The 19,604-nt window shown below is 37.1% G+C and overlaps 1 protein-coding gene across 16 annotated transcripts in view; it reads right to left on the bottom strand.

Annotated features, from left to right (window-relative positions):
• The window catches only part of SOX6 (SRY-box transcription factor 6), a 480,950-nt gene that overhangs the window by 83,886 nt on the left and 377,460 nt on the right, over positions 1 to 19,604 (bottom strand). For all 16 annotated transcript variants that reach the window (XM_039344591.1, XM_039344594.1, XM_039344588.1 and 13 more), the window contains one exon: positions 15,881 to 15,960. In XM_039344591.1, the coding sequence (XP_039200525.1) occupies positions 15,881 to 15,960 (80 nt within the window). The remainder of the gene's footprint in view (positions 1 to 15,880; positions 15,961 to 19,604) is intronic.

Consider the following 19,604-nt stretch of genomic DNA (forward strand, 5'->3'; position numbering starts at 1 on the left):
TATTGAGGTAGGACCAATGTCTCAAAGGGAAAGGCAGGTATGGGGAGACCCATACACAGCTTGGCACTCTTCTGCGCAGAAGGGAAGCTCAAGAAGCAGGGGAATAACCAATCAGGTCCAGCATTGACTCAATTCCAAACTGAGCACCATCTAATCCAGGGGTGTCAAACTCAATTTCATTGAGGGCCGCATCAGCATTGCGGTTGCCCTTGGGGGGCTGGGTGGGTGTGGCCAGGGTGGGTGCACCTACTGGGTGGGCATGGATGGAGTGGGTGTGGCCTACTGGGTGGGCATGGCCAGCTCCACATCGTTTGCATCAAACGATGGGCAGGAGTGGGACAGATCTGAGGGTCTCTGGCAGAAGGAGGTGGGACCGGGGCAAGCGCCAAGGCATGGTCCATTTCTTCATTCCTCACAAAAGGTGACACTCCCCAGCATGCACCCAGGGGGCGGGGCCAACACGGCAGGGGCTGGTTCCTCGCTGTTTCTAGATGGCCTTGTGGAACTAAGACTGAATGCCTTTCAGCATAGATGGCCACCACAAAATGTACATTGGCTCCCGGCTGGCCTGGGCCAGGGCCAAGGCTGTGGAGGCCGTTCCTTCACTGTTTCCAGGATGGCTTTGCAGGCCACATGAAACCACTTTGCGGGCCGCATCCGGCCCCCGGGTCTTGTGTTTGACATGTTTGATTTAATCTATTGCCAACTCACAGCAATCCGAACAGGAATTCTGTTAGAGAATTTTAATTTCTCTATTGGTAAAAAAATAAATCAGAAGCTCTCACAGTTGACTACATTTAGCTGATTCAAAATAACTTCTTTATATAATAATAATAATAGTAGTAGTAAAGTTGGAAGGGACCTTGGAGGTCATCTAGTCCAACCCCCTGCTCGGGCAGGAAACCCTACACCATTTCGGACAAATGGCTGTCCAGTCTCTTCTTAAATACTTCCAGTGTTGGAGCATTTACTGCTTCTGGAGGCAAGCTGTTCCACTGATTAATTGTTCTAACTGTCAGGAAGTTTCTCCTTAGTTCTAGGTTGCTATTTACATTACCATACATTCTTCTTTATAGCAACATAGCTTAATTGAAGACTTCTTACAGAGACAAACCTGAGACAAAACTTTGAGACTGGAAATCCAGCTCCTAACTCAATACTCTTTTGGACAGACTCAGTAGCACTTTCCTCACATTGGCTGACTGAGTTACCACATGACTCTTCCTGTTCATGAATATTCCAACAAATTCCTAAAGTCAGCTTTCACAAAAAACAGAAGAAACAAGGATGAAAAGTAGTTTGGCAAATTATTTTAAGAAATATTGATTGTTCCCATCAATACCTAGAGACCTGGCTTATAGAGATAGGGCTTCATATGAAAAGAGACAAAGTAATAAATAGAGGAATGGAAGTTGAGACAACATTGTGCTGTACACTTTACCATGGTCCTAAAATCAGAACTGCAGATCTCTTAGGAAACCCATCTGAGGATGAGGCAAAAGTACACAGTAACTTGGTCACTAAGTCTCACCCCATTTCACTTTTTTTTCTTTTTTCCACAGACTGAGTGCTGCTCTGCTATGAATACTGCTTTTCCTGTAGAGTTTTTTTTTTAAAAAAACAGGGCCTCTGAGAAAGGGTTTGATACAATTCAATGACTGAAGTAATACCTTTGTCCATCTGAGCATTAAATGGTCCATTGAAATACAGCTTAGTTGGAAGGAATTTTTCAGTAAATGGTGCTTTTTAATTCCCCCCCCCCCCACAACTACTCTCCCAGCTGACTAGACTCTGGCTACGAAACTGCAGTTCAATCATTTTCAGTTGCCTCTTAGGTCAGGCCTTTAGTCAGTGTTAATTAAATATAACCCCTTTAGAATAGTGGAGGTTAACTGAGAGCCACAGATTGGTCTTCAATACAGAACCACTATTATTCAAATGGGGGGGGGAAGTATCTGTCAGGGAGACTATTTTAATTACATATTGTTCTCAATGCATTATAAACAGAAGAATGTAGCAGGGTGGAAAAATACATTTTTCCCATTTTATTTTTAAATGGTATTTTATTTGGCAAATGATTTGTTTTTAAATAATACCATTGCAAAGTGCTGCTGCACAAAGGATTTCTTCAGCTGCAGCCCCATCTTCATTCAATAAGGTGAGCCAATGAAGCCAATCAGTGCCCAATATTCTTGCATACCTTTCTGCTGCTGTTACAATTTTTACATTTTTAGTCCCTCTCCTGTTGCTGCAAATATCAATACACCTTGAATTTCACGTTGTCATATTTTGCTGGCTGGCTGTCCTTGAGAACGAACTGAAATTTGTCTTCTCTTCTTCACTCTAATGCTTTCAAATGAGTATCTGGCTTTTCTCTATCAAATTTTTGTTTACCATTTTGCTAGGAAAAAGAAACAAAAAAGGGGATCTGGGTCCGTTCCCCCCCCCCCTTTGTCCAAAACTATCTAAGGATTAAACCAAGTTGAAAGGCTTTATTTTAAACACACAGCAATTAGCCTTGTCTTTGTGAACATGACTTTCCTGTAAATACTCCACCTTGGCTATCTCTTTGTCCCAAGATCCCTTAGAAGAAAGCAATCAAGCGATAATTCAGCATTATTGCTGCTTCAGTGCCTTAATCACTTAAAGAGCAGCAAAGACCCTATACTCACAGCCGCAAGGCTCCTGCAGCCTCTTGGCCTCAGGCAGCCTTCACAATCCAGTAGCATCCAGATGTCAAGAGGAAAAGCCAGGTTCTGGATGCATCAGGCTGCTTCTTTCCAGTATGGCCTAACAGCTGCTTCAGCTCCTGGCATTTAACATGCTGAACACACCGAGACCAAGGTGCAAGCTAGGGAATAGAAATAGGATGGAACTGAAGTATGGAAATTGCCCCCATTTCACCGGGGCTTTATGAAGTGATATGCAGAATGCTTTCTAATTTCCTCCCGTTCTTACATTGTTTTCCTAAAAGCAAAACAATCGTTCAAAGGACTGCATGTGCTATCTATTTTTAAAGAAAAGATCTTTTTGCAAAGAAATGGGATGAAATGGGATATCACCTTCCTATCAGTGTTCTAACACACACACACACAAACACACAGACAATAACTTAGTCTGCTGATTAACTTGCTTTATTAATTAGCGTTGGTTAACCTTCCTTGTCATCCTAAATGAGGGATTTGGAATGGTAAGATTAAAAACAGATTCTGCATCTAAATTGTTTGAAAGGTTCCTGTTCTGTAGGCAACAAACATTCAACTAAGTGACCATATGCTTCTTTTATGTGTTTATAGTGCCTCTCAGTTAAGTTGCTTAAGAGCTTTAAAATTACTAGGAATCATCCCCTCCCTTTCATCTGCAAGAAAAGAAAAAGGCTATTGAGGGGCATGAGAAAAGGCTGAATTTAAAATTTATCTGAATAGGAAGTCAACAATTCTTCAGACATGCTCAATCAGTGACCTTAGACAAGCTGCCTATTTCCACAAATCATTTTTAAAATGGGCATAGTAATGACAATACTTACAAGTTTTGCGGAGGGGATAAGCTAAAGCCTAATACAGTGCTTTAGAAGTGATCGATCAGAGCTGCTATCCTAAATGAGCCCAAAGTATTATTATTTGTATTGCTCACATCTAGTTAAAAGTTTATAATCTTAGTGCTTGCTTGTTCACATTTTAACAAAATCATTTTAAAGGTTAAAATAAGTGCAGGTTCATAGAATGCATTTCTTTAAATGTATCTTCCTCATCTGTACCTTCCTTGGCCTGACTTTTCACTCACTCCCCTGTGAGATTATTCCCATGGCCAGTCCTTACAGCAGTGTTTCCCAAGCTTGACAATTTTAAGGCATGAGGACTTCAACTCCCAGAATTCCACAGCCAGCAACGCTGGCTGTGGAATTCTGGGAGTTGAAGTCCACATGCCTTAAAATTGTCAAGTTTGGGAAACACTGCATTACAACATATAACAACAACAATAGTTGTCTTATATGGTGATAAAGACATTTTAGTTACTTAAAATGGTTAAGCCAAATTTTAATATCTCCTTTTCATTATTAAAGCATTTACAGTCAAACACCAAAAAGGAGGGAAAAACCCATATTATAATACATCCTATCTGATTACAACATAACCTAAACATACCTACATTCAGATTTGATGGTTTCTGGCCAGGTGCCCTTATAAACACGTAGAGTCACATCCGTTTTTTTTTTTTAAAAAATCCAACTATTATATTTCCTTATCTCAGTATCTTCTTATATAAATGACCATGCCACCCAGTTTTGATATTATTTTTTTTAAGTTGGCAACTGGCATCCCCCTTGCCTCTCATGTGATAACCTTTGCGGAGTACAATTTGTACACTGGGTTGCAGTAGTCTATTTCTGACTATTATAGCTATTGCACAGAATTTAAACCACCTTCCGAAAAACTTTGTGATCTTCCTCATTTAATACAAACCACATAGCAACTGTTGGGACAAGTGTTAGTAATTTGTGATTAGAGGAGAAACTACCTCTTTCTTCCAATGGTGACAGGGTATTTCAGTTTCACTATCTGAATATACACATAAGTGCTCTTGACAGGGTATATTATTGAGTTTTCTGATCAATATTGTTGAGGGTAAAGCATCTAAGCATACCCTTCTACATAAGGATGTAAGCATATAAAAAAACTATTTCAGGGTAGTGAAAGAGAGATACAGGTGAAGTGTTACATTTATACTTTTGCCATTCTAGTCAAAAATTCTCTGCTTGGGTTTTTCTTTTCTATTTCCTTTACCTAAGTGATATACTAGGTCTGATTGATACTGCTTTCTCCTTACAGAGTTTTTCCCCCTTGCTTTTTGCCTCCTCAATTTCATCCCTCAATTTTCACTTTTTCTCTAGCAACTCTTCAGGGAACAGGTTACCCTCACAAGCCCTGAATCTGTCTTCCCTATCATTTTACTATAAATCAGATCACTAAATTTCCTCTTACAACAAATTCAAATCTCAAGTCAAGCCCTAACAAAGTCTGAGGGTTAGAGTTAGGCTTAGGGCAGTGTTTCTCAACCTTGACAATTTTAAGGAATTCTGGGAGTTGAAGTCCACATGCCTTAAAATTGTCAAGGTTGAGAAACACTGGCTTAGGGTTTTATTTGTTGGCCACAGTAACAATGGAGTAAGAAGAACTGACGAAGCTTCTTGGATGAGAAGCGAAACATTTTCAAGGAAATAACCAAACAAGTCCAGTTGCCTTTTGAAAAGCATCTTTGGGGCATCCATAACCTGAGTGATTGAGAATCTTTTTATTTTTGCTGTTCTGGAATCTTGCTAGTATTAACTGAGAAGATTAAATCAATTCAGTTGCAAATACAGAGGGAGATATGTTAATGTATATAAAATTTGAGAGCACCGGAGATGAAATTTTGATATTCATAATTTATTTATCTATGTCTATAGCTATTTCTATAGCTATTGGCTCTAATTTGTAAGATAGCTTGCAATTGCTGTGGTATTTTTCACTAGCAGTAACTGAAGACACCAGATAAGGATATTATAAAAATCTGCTGGCTCTACTGATCAGAAGAAGTTTTATCACTCAGCTGGGGCACTTCTGGGAAAAAAAGCCATTCTAGCATCCCATTCAATTAACATATCATTAAAAAAAAAGGTTTTCCCCACTGAGGTTGCAGTGTCATCTGATAGGTAAACATATTATATGTAAAGTGTAGCATTTGTGTGGCAGAGAAAATAAAGTATCAAGGGAAAATCTGGGTATGCATTGTTTCTAAACTAGGCAATCAAACATGGTGTACAACTTCTACAGTACTTTTAAATAATTCCAACCTAGAAATCATTCAGTGACTTTATCTACAGAAAATGCATAGTGTAGTCTTAATCCTACTCCTTTCCATACAGTAGACTTTTACTCCAATGTAAAGAAACTGAAACAGGAAAAGCAAACATGATTCTTTAAAATCAAAAAGTTAACCAATGTTTATTGCCTTTGATTTCCAAAGTAATTCATGATCGACCTTTTTATATCCATATGGATAACAAAATAGCATATATGATGTTCCAACTAGTTTTGTTTCTTCTTAGCTATCATTCAATTCAGTAGGATATCAATGGGAATGGTATAATGGAATTCCACTGTTTTTTTTTCTGTAATCTGTCAACATCAATATACTTTTTTATTTTGGATTTCTTTAATAAGCTACCTTGCTTGCATCTTTCCACCAAAAGCATCACCCAGGATAGATATCAGGGGGAAAAAAGATTAAAATAACAAAGGAATAATAAAAAAATATTAAAATGTAACAAATAAAGAACCAAATGAAAACACTTTAGTGACTAATTAGCTAAAACACCCAAAGTCTGACTGAATAAACACATCTTTGCCAGCAGAAGGACAGCCAAGCTAATCTGATTTCTCTTGGCAAGAATTTTCAATCTGGGAGAAGTTATTGAAAAGGCCTTCTTTCAAGTCACTATCAAATGTGTCTCCAATGGTTGTGTGACAGAGGAAAGTATTTTTTCTGAGGAACTTAAAACCTGGGCAGACTCACATGGGAATATTTCCCCCCCAAATACTTGGTTCCCAAGTTGTACAGGGCTTTATAAATCATAACCAGCACTTTTAATTGGGTCTAGAAATAGGCTGGTGGTCACTGAGGTCGTTTCAACAAGGGAGTCAGTCACATGTTCTTTCTGTCTGGCTGGCTACAGCTTTCTGGATCAGCTGGATTTTCCAAACACTTTTTAAAAAAGCCCTATGCAGAGTGCATTACAGTAGCCCAATGGAATGCAGCTAAGCTATGTATCACCAGGGCCAAATATAATATGTAAATGTACTATCTCCAGGAACAGATAAAATTGGCACATTGCCTGAGTTATGCAAACAGCCATTGCCAAAACCTGGGCATCCAAATTCAAAACTGAATTAAGTACATCACAACTGCCAACATGAATCTTTCAACTGGACAAGAGCACCTCTGTCTGCCTTAATAAAACTTTCTTTGCTCATCTTAATATTGGGAGGCTCACATAGGAAAAGGTTCTGCCTCAAATACTGGAGAAAACAAATGAATTGAGAATAGTTGTTTTGACACCAGTTCTATCAATCTGTATGTGCCACTGAGATATCTCAATGAAGCAAGACCTTCTGACTTTCATTTACAAACCAGTCATCCCTTCGGTACATATACACTGATGCTCTCATCTTATAATTAAATTCTTCCTTTTCCATTGCTTACCGAGGTGGATATTTCTTCCTAGAATCATTCTATGCAGCCTAGATTTTCCTTGTGCATTTACAGAAGTTGTGATTTGGAGTTTAAATTTTCATGGTATTTACTTACTTGGAATTTATATATTTAGTTAGAGTGCAGTACTGCAGGCCACTTTAGCTGACTGTGTTCAGCAGGTCAGCGGTTCAAATCTCACCGGCTCAAGGTTGACTCAGCCTTCCATCCTTCCGGGGTAGGTAAAATGAGGACCCAGATTGTTGGGGGCAATGTAAATATATATATATACATTGCTTACTGGTGTACACCGCTTAGAGAGTGCTTGCACTTAAAGCGGTATATAAGTCTCATAAATAAATAAATAAATAGTTGATTACTTCAATTATATTATAACTAGGACTGAAAAGACTTTATAGGGTTTTTGCATGCACGGCAATCCTTTCAGGACCCTCTGCAATAATGACAACAAAATTATCTTAAAATGATATGTGGGAACAGCTTTAATATAGCATGTGAGGATAACAGCTGAAAACAGAAGGAAGAGAAAGCCAATGCAAGCTCTAAATGTACCCTTAGCTAAGATCTTTAAAATGTGGAAACTATTCTTTTGACACAAGCTTCAATGACTCCAGCTCAAATAACTACATTCTGATCTTAATAAGTATTTCTGTATATGAACAGAATTAAATATTCTGCTTTGTATTCAGCTGAAAACAATTTTTAATTTTTTATGCTATTTTTGAAAACTTCACAAGGAAAAGAGTTCACAAAGTCTGTAAGGCATCTGGCACAGAAATGTAAAAGAACACTGTGAAGGCAATTCCTCGGGGAGTTAATCTGGACACTCACTAGCAGTGTTTCTCAACCTTGACAATTTTAAGGCACGTGGACTTCAACTCCCAGAATTCCACAGCCAGCATTGGCTGTGGAATTCTGGGAGTTGAGGTCCACGTGCCTTAAAATTGTCAAGGTTGAGAAACACTGCGTGACTAGCAGGAGGAATGCTGGGTACAAGCAAAGACTTTCAGAGGTTTTAAAACTCACTGGACGGGACAAGGACTGGTGTATCCTTGTACATGTTTTACATAGTCAAGAGTCTCTTCACTCTTTCTTAATTTTCGAAATGCCTTTACTGAAATGGACTACATGGACTACTCTACTCAGGTAACCATGTTAAAGACAGTCATTAATATTACAATTATTTCATAAGCAATATCAGAATCTTGGCATAATATGGATGCATAATGATGTTTGCAAGTTCTTTCTGCTACATTTTTTTTAAACATAATTGTTCATATTATACCCAATTAATTTTTCACTAATGAAAAGTTAACAACAGAAGGCAACTTGTTTACTACTGTATTTGTAATACAGAAACACCCAAATTCCAACTGTTAGATTCAAAGCTAAGATCAACATTAATTATCTTTTGATTTGCTAGACTCAAACTTCTCAAAAGGAATTAGCATATGTGATGCATTGTCAATGTCTTTGGGTTTGAAAGAGGTTTGATGCAGTAAGCTATTAGAGCCCTCTTTTGAGATAGGAGGGAATCAGAGTCTGCAGCATTGGTTCGTGTAGCTGGCAGACTGTCTAAAGCTGGCATAAATATTAAAATCCTAAACTTCTATCATTGCCTTTTTATTTTTATTATTTATTATTATTATTTTATTTTTAATTTTATTTCTAACTTTGTTTCATCATTAAACCTTGTTTTGTTTTGTGAATAAATAAATTTTAAATCCTATAATTCCATTCAGTAATCTTGAACTGGAAAAGGCCCAGTCCAGGATCTAGAATTACCTACAGCCACTCACAATTCCACTATTGTCCAGATCACATCTAGACAGGACATTCATGATTTCCACTTGAAGAATAATTACTCATGTGGGAGCATGGAAACAGTAAGTAATTTTCCACACAAAGTACTCATATTTATTGCAGGAAAATGGCTATGTGAGTTACTTAATCTACTGTATCCCTTCAGGCCCCACAGATTGGTATGAAACCATGCACTAAGAAAATCTTAATTATGATGACTTAAAGCACTAATAGAGCAGAGAGGTAAGTTTCACACATATCCATTATTGTTTATCACATCAAGGATGAGCCTGAACAAACCCAAGCAACATATTAACATATTTTTAACTAATTCTCTATGAAAATTGGCTCCATTCTATGAATGTGAGATAATGATTTAAAGATAACTCTGGTCAAATGAATTTGCTAAGCTATTATTTGAAAGTGGCTTGTTTGGAAACTGAGCAGAATTTAAACCATATTTTGCATTAGTGCAAAGTGAAATTAAATTCTATCAATTAAATTCTATCTTTTTTTTTCAGCTTATTGTTTCAGTTTTGCTGTAAGCAGTCCAGAGACACTTGCTTGTGGATGAGATGGAATGTAATCCAGATTCACTGAAGGGATGGGCTGCATTCCAGAGGAGCAAGAGAGAGCAAACTTTAGCTTGGTTGGAAGGAAAAGAGTCAAGAGAGCTCCTCCTTAGGAGTTCTCAGACCAGGGGTCTTCAAACTTGGCCCTTTTATGACTTGTGAACTTCAACTCCTAGAATTCCTCAGCCAGCGTGCTTGGCTGAGGAATTCTTGAGTTGAAATCCACAAGTCATAAAAGGGCCAAGTTTGAAGACCCGTCTCAGAGCATATCTTTAATTATGCAATTATTTTGCTTTAATCTGAAAGACAACTGCTTTAGGCAAGGAACAGTAAAGACCAAGCATGTCTCTCTTGGTTTTTGGAATCTGACAGATATGGGTCACTATATAAATTAGGGAAGGAAGGAAGGAAGGAAGGAAGGAAGGAAGGAAGGAAGGAAGGAAGGAAGGAAGGAAGGAAGGAAGGAAGGAAGGAAGGAAGGAAGGGACTTAAACTCAGACTTATTCCAGCTTCTTATTACAACTCCTTTCTCCATCTTCTTCCATTCAAACACAGTTAACTTCTACCTTGATTCTGATCATCTCCACTGCAGCTGAGTGTACAAGTATAGAGGCAAGAAATATCTCCAAGTTACGTTTGGAAAAAAAATTACTGTGCTGGTGGCCTTGAATAGTCCCTCCTCTAACTGTCACTGATGTCAATGATTTAAATCAAAGATAGACCCACTGAAGCCAAATGAAACTTAAGTGACTCACAGCTAAGTCACTTTCACCGGACTGAGTGCAAAGGGATTATTATTCAAAAATGAATTATTCTGCAAATTCTCTCTGAAATACACTGTACATTTCTGAAACAAATTTACTTGAAATTGTATTTGACTTGGACAGGCTTATTCAAGCAAACTGTCTTTTACAGTGGTAATCTTGGCAAAAAAATTTCACTTTAACAGAGATATGATAAGCAGAAGTATTTGGTTTAAAATAATAGAAAAATAGGCTCATCAGGGGGGAGGGATTGAGAGAAGAAAGAGCGCACAAGGCAGAATGTTTCTATAAGGCTAATGAAGACAGAAACTGTGCCTGTAACAATATTAAGTTTATTTTCTCTAGTGATACGAAGAAGTGAGCAATCTGTCACTAATACCCTAAGTGAAATTACTTGTCTTGGTGGAATTCCTGCTGACAGTCAGTCACTCACAGCATTGACCTGAAAATCTACCTGCTGAAAAACAAATTGCAGTGTCAAACTTTGAAAAGGTAGGAAGCTGGTTTTAATTTTGATTGGTCTTACTTGAATCTTTTATGCAGTCTTCCCATCTCTTTTTCCGCTTTCTCCCCAAACCCCAATGCTTTACTGGATTGCAAATAAAAATAAAGGAAACCCCTGTTAGCATTTGTGGGGGGAAATTATTATTGCTGGCTGCATCAGAGAAATGTTATGTCAGATAAAACTGTTAAAGTGTGTCTAAGCAACATTAAGAGTGGCAGGCCCGCCAGTGACTGACTGGGTGAGTGAACACATTACCCAGACAGCATTGTAGGAATTAATTTTCCTCAATAAAGTGATTTTTAAGGCTCATATATTTCACAATCTAAACATATGTCAGTGTTTCATAAACAAAATAAATGGATTAAAATAAAACATTACCAATATGCTGACACATGGAGATACTTTAATTAGGAATATTTAAGCTGTGTGATATCTAACTGCTGTATTTGCTGTGGTGGAGTGTGTCCCATTTCACAAAGCCACAAACAGGTATGACCCATTTACACAATGAAAGGCGGAAGCCAAACCCAATTGTCTTTTCTCTAGGATAGCCTATTGCATAGCATTAACCCCAATAAAAATCGCTTTAAGCTTGCAGCAATATACAGGAAATGCCTAAAGAGACACGGCTCATATACCAACTTTTCCACGGGGTGGGGGGTTGGGGGAGAGAGGGAGGAACAAATGAGATGCTGGTTCTTGAGAATAATATTTCTTCATAAAAGGCTACATTTAATGCCTTAGCTATTTAAAGGCCATATTTACATGACTGTCGCATTACAGCGGCCTCTCTCCTGCACATTCTTTTCTACTTACTTTAAGGGCCTGCACGAAAATAGCTGAGGAAAGCAAATGTCAATCCTGTCCTGAAATTTATATGTGTGAGAGAATTAGAATAAGTAGAAATGTAATATATTGTTTACTGTACCGAGTGCCCTCTGTTCTCTAAAGGTCAAAAGCATTGTAACCTTAGAGTTACAGTTTCTGATTGTTCCCAGGGTTAAATACATTATCAAAATTAATGGTTCAAACCCTCAACCTTCAAATATATGAGTATTCCTGCCTCCATCTGCTGAACTGTTCAACTAAAAATAGCATTCTTTGGCCTTCATATCGCTAATATTGTACCCCTGAGGCAGGCGCTGCAATGCTTCAGCAATACTTTGGATCTGCACCCTGTGGTATAACAAAAGGTCGTTACATGGTGCAGAGCAAAGAAGAGAGAAGAGGGAGAGAATAAAGAAGCTGGCTGGACAGGCTTTTGTGACGGGTGTTGTTTAATTTCACTGGTGATGAAAACTTTCAGCATACAGCTGCAATCAGGGCTAAGAGTTGCCAAGGCTCATTAATGTTATACATGATAAACTTTGAAGGACAAATTACTCAGGAAGCATCAGGGATATAAAGGAGAAGTTATAGGTTGGTTTTTACTCTTTCACCCTCCCCTCGGCCTCCATGCACACTTCTAAAGAACATTTTGTTTAGGACAAATCCAGTTAACATAATTGCCTCTTTTTTTCCTTGTCCTTCTTCCTCTCCCCCACCCGTTTTATATACATGTATACACACCCATATCACTGCTTCTTTTGCTTTGCTTTGAGGGATAGAAGGCAAAATGATGCAAAGCTCTCTCTCTCTCTCAAAAAAAAAAAAAAAGATATACTGAAGCTCAACCTTTCTAAGCCCAGGGCAGAAGGGGCTATCAGATTATTGCACTGGGACATATAGCTAAACCTTCTTATTAATTAGTTAATTCAAGCACTCATGGGAGGAAGAGAGAGTTTGTCAGCATGAGCCCTGATGTGATTCCTCAACACTGAAAGTAGTCAAGGGGTTGTTAGGATTTGATCCCCTTATTATTAATTCTAATGTTTATTCTTTTTTTCCAAATCCCTTTCCTTTTAAGGACTGAATGCCTGCACTTTTGGAGTCATGGTCTTGTGAGAGTAATAAACAACGAAAAAGATCAGAGAAAGACAGGTACATTAGACTTGTGTAAATTTCTATGTACTCTTCAGTCTTTAATCCCATATATTTAAAATGGATACATCACAATTTTCTCCACAGCTGTTCGTTCTGAGAAGCAAAGTGGACAAAAGCCTTTAAAAAGAGTAACTCTTCTGCTACTTTGAATGGCTCACAGATTAGACAATAGCTCATTGTGACTATTTTAATCAGGAATTGTACTGAATAGAATTCAATATGCTGTCATCCACAAAATGTTCTAGATCATGCAATATTCTGGACCTCAGCTAATAAACTAATGAATTACAAATTTCAGGATAGCCCATGCTATTCTAGAGCACTTGCTTACAGATAATAGTTTTCTGCATTACTCAGTGGACCACACATTTCTCTTATTTAGGATACATGGCAAAAGACTACTTAACTTTAGTCTCTGAAAAAGCTTAGACTTTCCTGATATTTGGATTACAGTTCACAATACCTTGCCATTGAATATACTGAAATGACTGGGAGATATAAAACACAATATCTGGAAAGCACCAAGTTGTCTACCATGCTGAAAGACATTGTTATGTGCGCTAGGAGATGCTATAGATTAGTGATACCTTTTAGAGCACTGTAACTTATATAGTATTGAAAGAGATATAGCTGTCAGTAGAGTTCAATCAGCAATCTCAGCAAATTCTTCAGAAAGAATAACTGTGTTTGGGCCTGTGTGTGTTGCTACAGTTCTTCTTAGATATACAATAGTGTCACAATACAATATGTGTTATGCAATTTCTGTTGCAGAAGTAGAGTATTTCAAAAGAAGAAAATAAGATATGATCAACAGTTCCAGTTTACCAAATCTTGACAGGTTATTTCACAGAAATAGCTCAGGTTTAAGAATCATTTTAAGAACAAGTTCTGTTAAATGTTAGAAAGCTTCGATGCATAAAAATTGATCGTTCTTATAACTCAAGAGCAAGGATTCTCTAATCCAGGCATGTCAAACTTGCGATGTCACGTAATGTCGCACGATGTATTGTGACTTTTTCCCCATTGCCGGCAATGGGGTGGGCGTGGTTTCAATGTGACGCATCCGGCCCGTGGGCCGGCAGTTTTACATGCCTGCTCTAATCAAACTGAGACACTGAGGTACCCATTATAAATACTGGATATATAATAAATAAAAGTTGCCAGGTTGAAATGTGGCTTTTCTTAGACGAAGTTTAAAAGTTACAAAAGTCCTATGCTCAGAAAAGAAACAAGGTAATGTATCATGGATAATGTATAGTATTAGTAGCAAAATATGATTCTTTTAAGATCCCTCTCAATCATAAAAGAGTATGACAACCCAGTAGAGAATAACCATCCCTTTATAGAAAGAATTCCAGGAAAACGTATCATGATCTTTTCCCCTTAACTGCTATAAAAGCCTTCTTTTAAAGAACTTTCTCAGAAAGAAAAGATATAAATGTCTCCTGAAGGCAGGGGAAGAACTGAACAAGAAAATGTCCTTTAAAATAAGCCTAAAACAAATAAGCAGGATACCTATTTGATTATTTGTTGATGTCTTCAACCATTTCCAATTCAAAGTGATAGATCAGATCAATAATACAAATTAGCTAGGGAGCTGTTATACATAAACAGGTGGAGTCTTCAGTTGTTTTTTCTTACAGCCACCATACAGGACCCTATCAGAAACAGAATTGATTTATAATAAGTGAAACGGATTTTTCTCAGTTTCCCTTATCTCTAGTCTTAAATTCAGGTGTACTTTTTCTCCAGTAGGTTTTGATGTTTACATTAAAAATGTTTAAACTCAACTATATCCATTTTTCCCGATATTCTTGTAACTATTTACTCTGACATATGTATTGATTTTATTTTTCCTTACAATATGGATTTTGGAATCATTTCTAAAACTGGAAAATTACACCTTTCAAATGCTGCTTCTCTTTTCTTAGATTCCATCCAATTCTGCACACACAAAAAAGTGATAATTGAGCAAATTTCTCTTTTCATTTATCAGCATCCTTAAAAAAATTCTGCAACCACTAAGGCTGGATTTTTTTTATTATGTTTTAAAGTATTCTGTAATCCAAACAAGCTGGCAATTAAGTAAATCTATTTGCCTCCAACTAAACTATAATGTTTGCCACTACTAACACTACTATAATTTTGGTTGACAAGAGGCATTAGCTACAACATTTAAATAACCAAAAGGTAAACCTCTAATATGATTGCTAAACATACCCACTTTATAAGCTTTTGACTGCTACTTCATTATTTGACTCTATTGTGCCTTTTCTTGGGGAATATTAAAAGGCTATATAATAAATTGGAATATAAATCATTTTCACACAACATTTAGTTCCCCCTATGACAAAAATAAATAAATGACCTAGCAAGGGACCAAACATGAGACTCCTGATGGCTGCTGGCATCCAACCAACTTAACGCATGGAAAGACTGAGATTCCATAAATACAGAAGCTGCAAGTGAACAGTTTAGGAAACAGTCCTTACAAAGCCCAAAAGAAGGAGAAATCGACATTTTTCAGACACCCACTATGAGTAGCAAAAGCTAAAAAGGCTACAAATGGAAAAAGCTTAAGAGAAATAAAATATTTTGAACCTCAATTCCAGTAAGAGCTACTTGTTTCTTCCATCCGCTCTCCACATACACACCCAGCACAACTTAAGTACCTTTGAAACACCTTTCAGTTGAAGAAAAGGCTTAAAGGACTGCTTTAAGCCCACCAACTCAATGGGCTTAAAAGTGCTTAAGCATAGATTGGATTGTGCCAGAAATTATTAAGTAATTGATAAAAATACGAAGTTGGCTGCATTTCCCAGCATCAAGCTTGACACATGCCGCTCTGTTTGCAGCATATTTAGTACATAAGGTGTTAATCCTTCTGGGGCTGTGCTTAAAAAATTACTTAACATTCAAGCCATTACTTAGCATACAGCTGGTTAGCAGTTTTCCACTAAAGTACTGGCTTTGAGCCCACATATTTTTATTCTGGCACATACCTGGAGCTGTAAAGGGCTGAGTCCAGAAGCAGCAGCAGCTGCCATTGTTGATGGAATGAACTGCACAGGATAGTTATCACCTGTCAAGGAGAACAATGCACACAGGTTTAGACAATGAGCAGAGAATAGCAGCATGCAAGTACAAACAGAGCTGGAGCTCCACAACACCGCTTTAAGCCTAAACATCTGCAAAAACAAAAGGGGATTGTTGGGCACAGACTTGCACCTCTGCCTTGGAGGTTCTGCTCATCAGATCGCTAGTAGGCAAACTGGCAAAACATAAAATGCAATGCTGAGTCCTAAGCATGCTCACACTTATTAAAGCTCATGTAACAGCATTGAACAATAATTGCCTGTTTAGAAATTTTTCAAATGATCCTTGACGCAAAGCAATGCACAAAGGCCCAGTTTTGCAGCTTGGGAGCATCAATTCCATTTGAAACTTCTTTACCTGCATTTATTTGGACTAACTGATCAGTTAGAGGAAGTTACCTGATTTCAGTAAATTATTATGCACAACAGTATATTCTTCTATGGGTATATTATTTGGATCTTTTAAACTTATCTCTTTCCTGGTACACATGAGGCAATGTAGCTCAGATTGGCAATTTTTTTCAGTTCTGGGCATTATGGCATAATTTTGTCTGATGATGCCAGGGTACACACACACACACCCAGACACACACACACACACACACACATCATTTTTAAAAGTATCTATCGTTCCTACGTAAATAGAGGCTAATGTTCCATGGCTGAAATTTTTGGCATGTTATTTATTTTGTTACATTCTTGTATAAAGGCAAAATATGTTCATGCTTCAAAGCAAAACATCTGAAATGTAAGTGATACTTGGAATTGATACATTCAACAATATAGTGAATCCTGGATTGTAAATAGGATAAAGATCTCCATTTCTCCCATATAAACTGGGAGTGATCACATAGAAAATCAAGTCACAGGGAACAGGTTTCATTTTCTAGAATCCTCACTATTATGGATTTGGTTAAAATTTTAGAACTCACATGATGTGAGCAAAATTTCTTTCGAATAGGCCTACCATGTTAATTTTCTTCACTTCTTCCCTCTGATTTCCTATCAGTTACTATACTTCCACAAGCTAAACCCTCTTATCTTAGAAAGTGGAAGAAGCAGGTCACTCTCAATACACAAAACATCATTTTTCAGCAGGCCAAATTGCTGCTTTTGCCTCTCTGTCCTCTAGACAAAACGATATTGTTTGGGGCCAAGCCAAGAGGGGATTACCTATCCTGCCCTCCCATCAATTAAAGAATATAGCTGCAGGCCAGTGAAACTCTGAACCCTATTAATGTAGATGCTAGACCTGGACTGCCAGATTTGTTCATATTAATATCCTCTGTTGTTCCATATTTTAAAACTTTCTGTTATCAACTGTAATGCTGATATATTGATTGTCCCATTCCCTGTTTGTATGTTAGATAGGGATTATTTATCTCTGAGTATTTTAGTGTTCAATAGTGCTGTAATTTCAAAGTATTAAGATAGAATTGCTCCTAAAATAAGTAATGTCTAGTATAGGAATCTGTAGCCTATGTGAATAGGATTACTTAATATACTTTCACATAACTACAACCTGCATCACTTCACTAAAGCTGGAAGTGGAAAGAAGGGTGGGGAGTATATATATATGTTCGATGAATAATATATATATGGAACATGAAATGTGTTTGTGTATATATAAATAAATAGATTGATATATTGCACAATAACCATGCCTCGACAATGCTTTCTCATTTAAAGTCAGTGTTATAAACTATCTCCAGGCTATATTTTAATAAGCTATTCCTCTTCCATTTTTTAGAGTTTTATAATAATATACTTGTTTTGCATAAACTTTTTTCACATTACACACAGAATTAATAACATAGGTGTGGTGTAGAAGATTTAACATAATGCAATTTAGGAATGGCAAATTCCCCCATACGCTTACATCAAGTTCTCTATCCCAGCTCAATTTTCAACTATACCATAAATTCCCCAAAGCAATAAAACAGTAAAGAAAATACTCTCTCTTCAGCTTACCATCCAAAGAGCAGTCACTTTTCAGACAAGCTCAGTGTAAATGTTAAGTTGCTTTCACTTTTTTAACAAATGGTGAGGTTCTAATCCACAAGGTCTCTCTGCATCATATACATAATACCTCATCAGATCATTGAGCACAGTATGTGCTTGTACACAGTCCACTAACAATTGGCTTCTGATTGCATACAGAGCACATTGCTACAATGACTTTCCTAACCTACATTGTGCTGGTGTCCTATGGAGTTTATAACATTCATAAAATCTAATCTTATTCCCCCTTTTCTATGATTTTTGTCTGCAGTAGGTTTTAAAAAAAAACTAAACTAAACCAAATTGTTTCTTCATGCTATAAAACCATTGTCTTTTTATGGTTAGATCATTCTGCTTATCTTCTTTGAAAACTAAACAATATTTTCTGAATATAAAACATCCTCATCAAAAGTTAAATAATGTTTCTTTGGCAATAAGCATTTTTAAAAAAGAAACTGTCATGAAAATGTTGAATTAAATTTCTGTTGGTCTAAACGTGAAAACAATAAGCATTTAAATCTACACAGGGAGTGCATTACCAAACATTTCCAAGGCAATCTTTCTTTAAATATAATGAATAATTCATTCCCTTTCTATATAATCCTCTCCACTCTGTGTGTGTGTCCTTTTCTAAGTTCAATATCACTTGCTTTATTTTTATTAATACATACTAAAGCATTTCCTATCTTGCATGTGTGTGTGCGTGTATATATCTTCTCTCTGTTGGCACTCCTTTTTTTCACAGCTGTCATGCTTCCAAGGTTTGAAGTAGTTGGAGTGTGTGTTATTAGGGTCTCTGCCATAGCTGATCGTGTTCGTTGGCTCACCTGCTATAGTTTTGCCTTATGCCGATGGCGGCTTAATTTCATTACTCTGTGTGTCTTCCATCTCTCCCCAACCTTTTAAGCTAACTTTCTGAGCATTCTAATATGATTCATATAATTCTACTACATTATATAATAGCATTGTCTGGAGAACAAAGCAGGACACTTTATACCAATGGAATGTTTTGATGACAATAGTAAAACTGAAGCAGGTACATGTTCTTTGGAGGAAGGCAAGGAAGGGGCTAGCAACAAAGGAGAGGAGAAAATTAAAAAATAGAAGAGGCATTATTTTTTTCCTGAGAAAAATAATTGATCACCGTGTTTCTTAGTAGCTTTTTTAACAACCCGTCGCTCAACATGTTGTAGCAATTTTTTTTTTCAAATTTGTTTTTAGGTTTGGAATGCTTGGGTGAGTATCTATTCTTCTTTAATTTTATAAAGGCAGACAAAACAAGTCAGAACAAGTTCATTGTATGTATAGATACATGCTAGCTTTGATTAGTGGGAGAATGGTTGAATGGAAACAAAAAAAACTCCCACCCTTCATTCTTTATTTTGCAAACTAGTCTTCTAAGCTTATCTGATGATTATATATTGGCTCTTTTATTATTTTTATACCCATTAGTAACTCTAAGATCCAAAATGATGCATCAACTTCTGTTTCACTTGTCAGTATACACAATACTTATTAAAAAGACGAGGCAGCAAATGCTTTCAGTCCTTTCATCTGAATTCCAAGCAAGCAGTGTTTCTTTTTTTTCTTTCACAGACTCAAATAATATAAAATCTGTATGCAGTTCAAA

The sequence above is a fragment of the Crotalus tigris genome, unplaced genomic scaffold (genome assembly GCF_016545835.1).
Source record: "Crotalus tigris isolate CLP2741 ecotype Arizona unplaced genomic scaffold, ASM1654583v1 scf7180000017933.3771270, whole genome shotgun sequence".
NCBI lineage: Eukaryota > Metazoa > Chordata > Lepidosauria > Squamata > Viperidae > Crotalus > Crotalus tigris.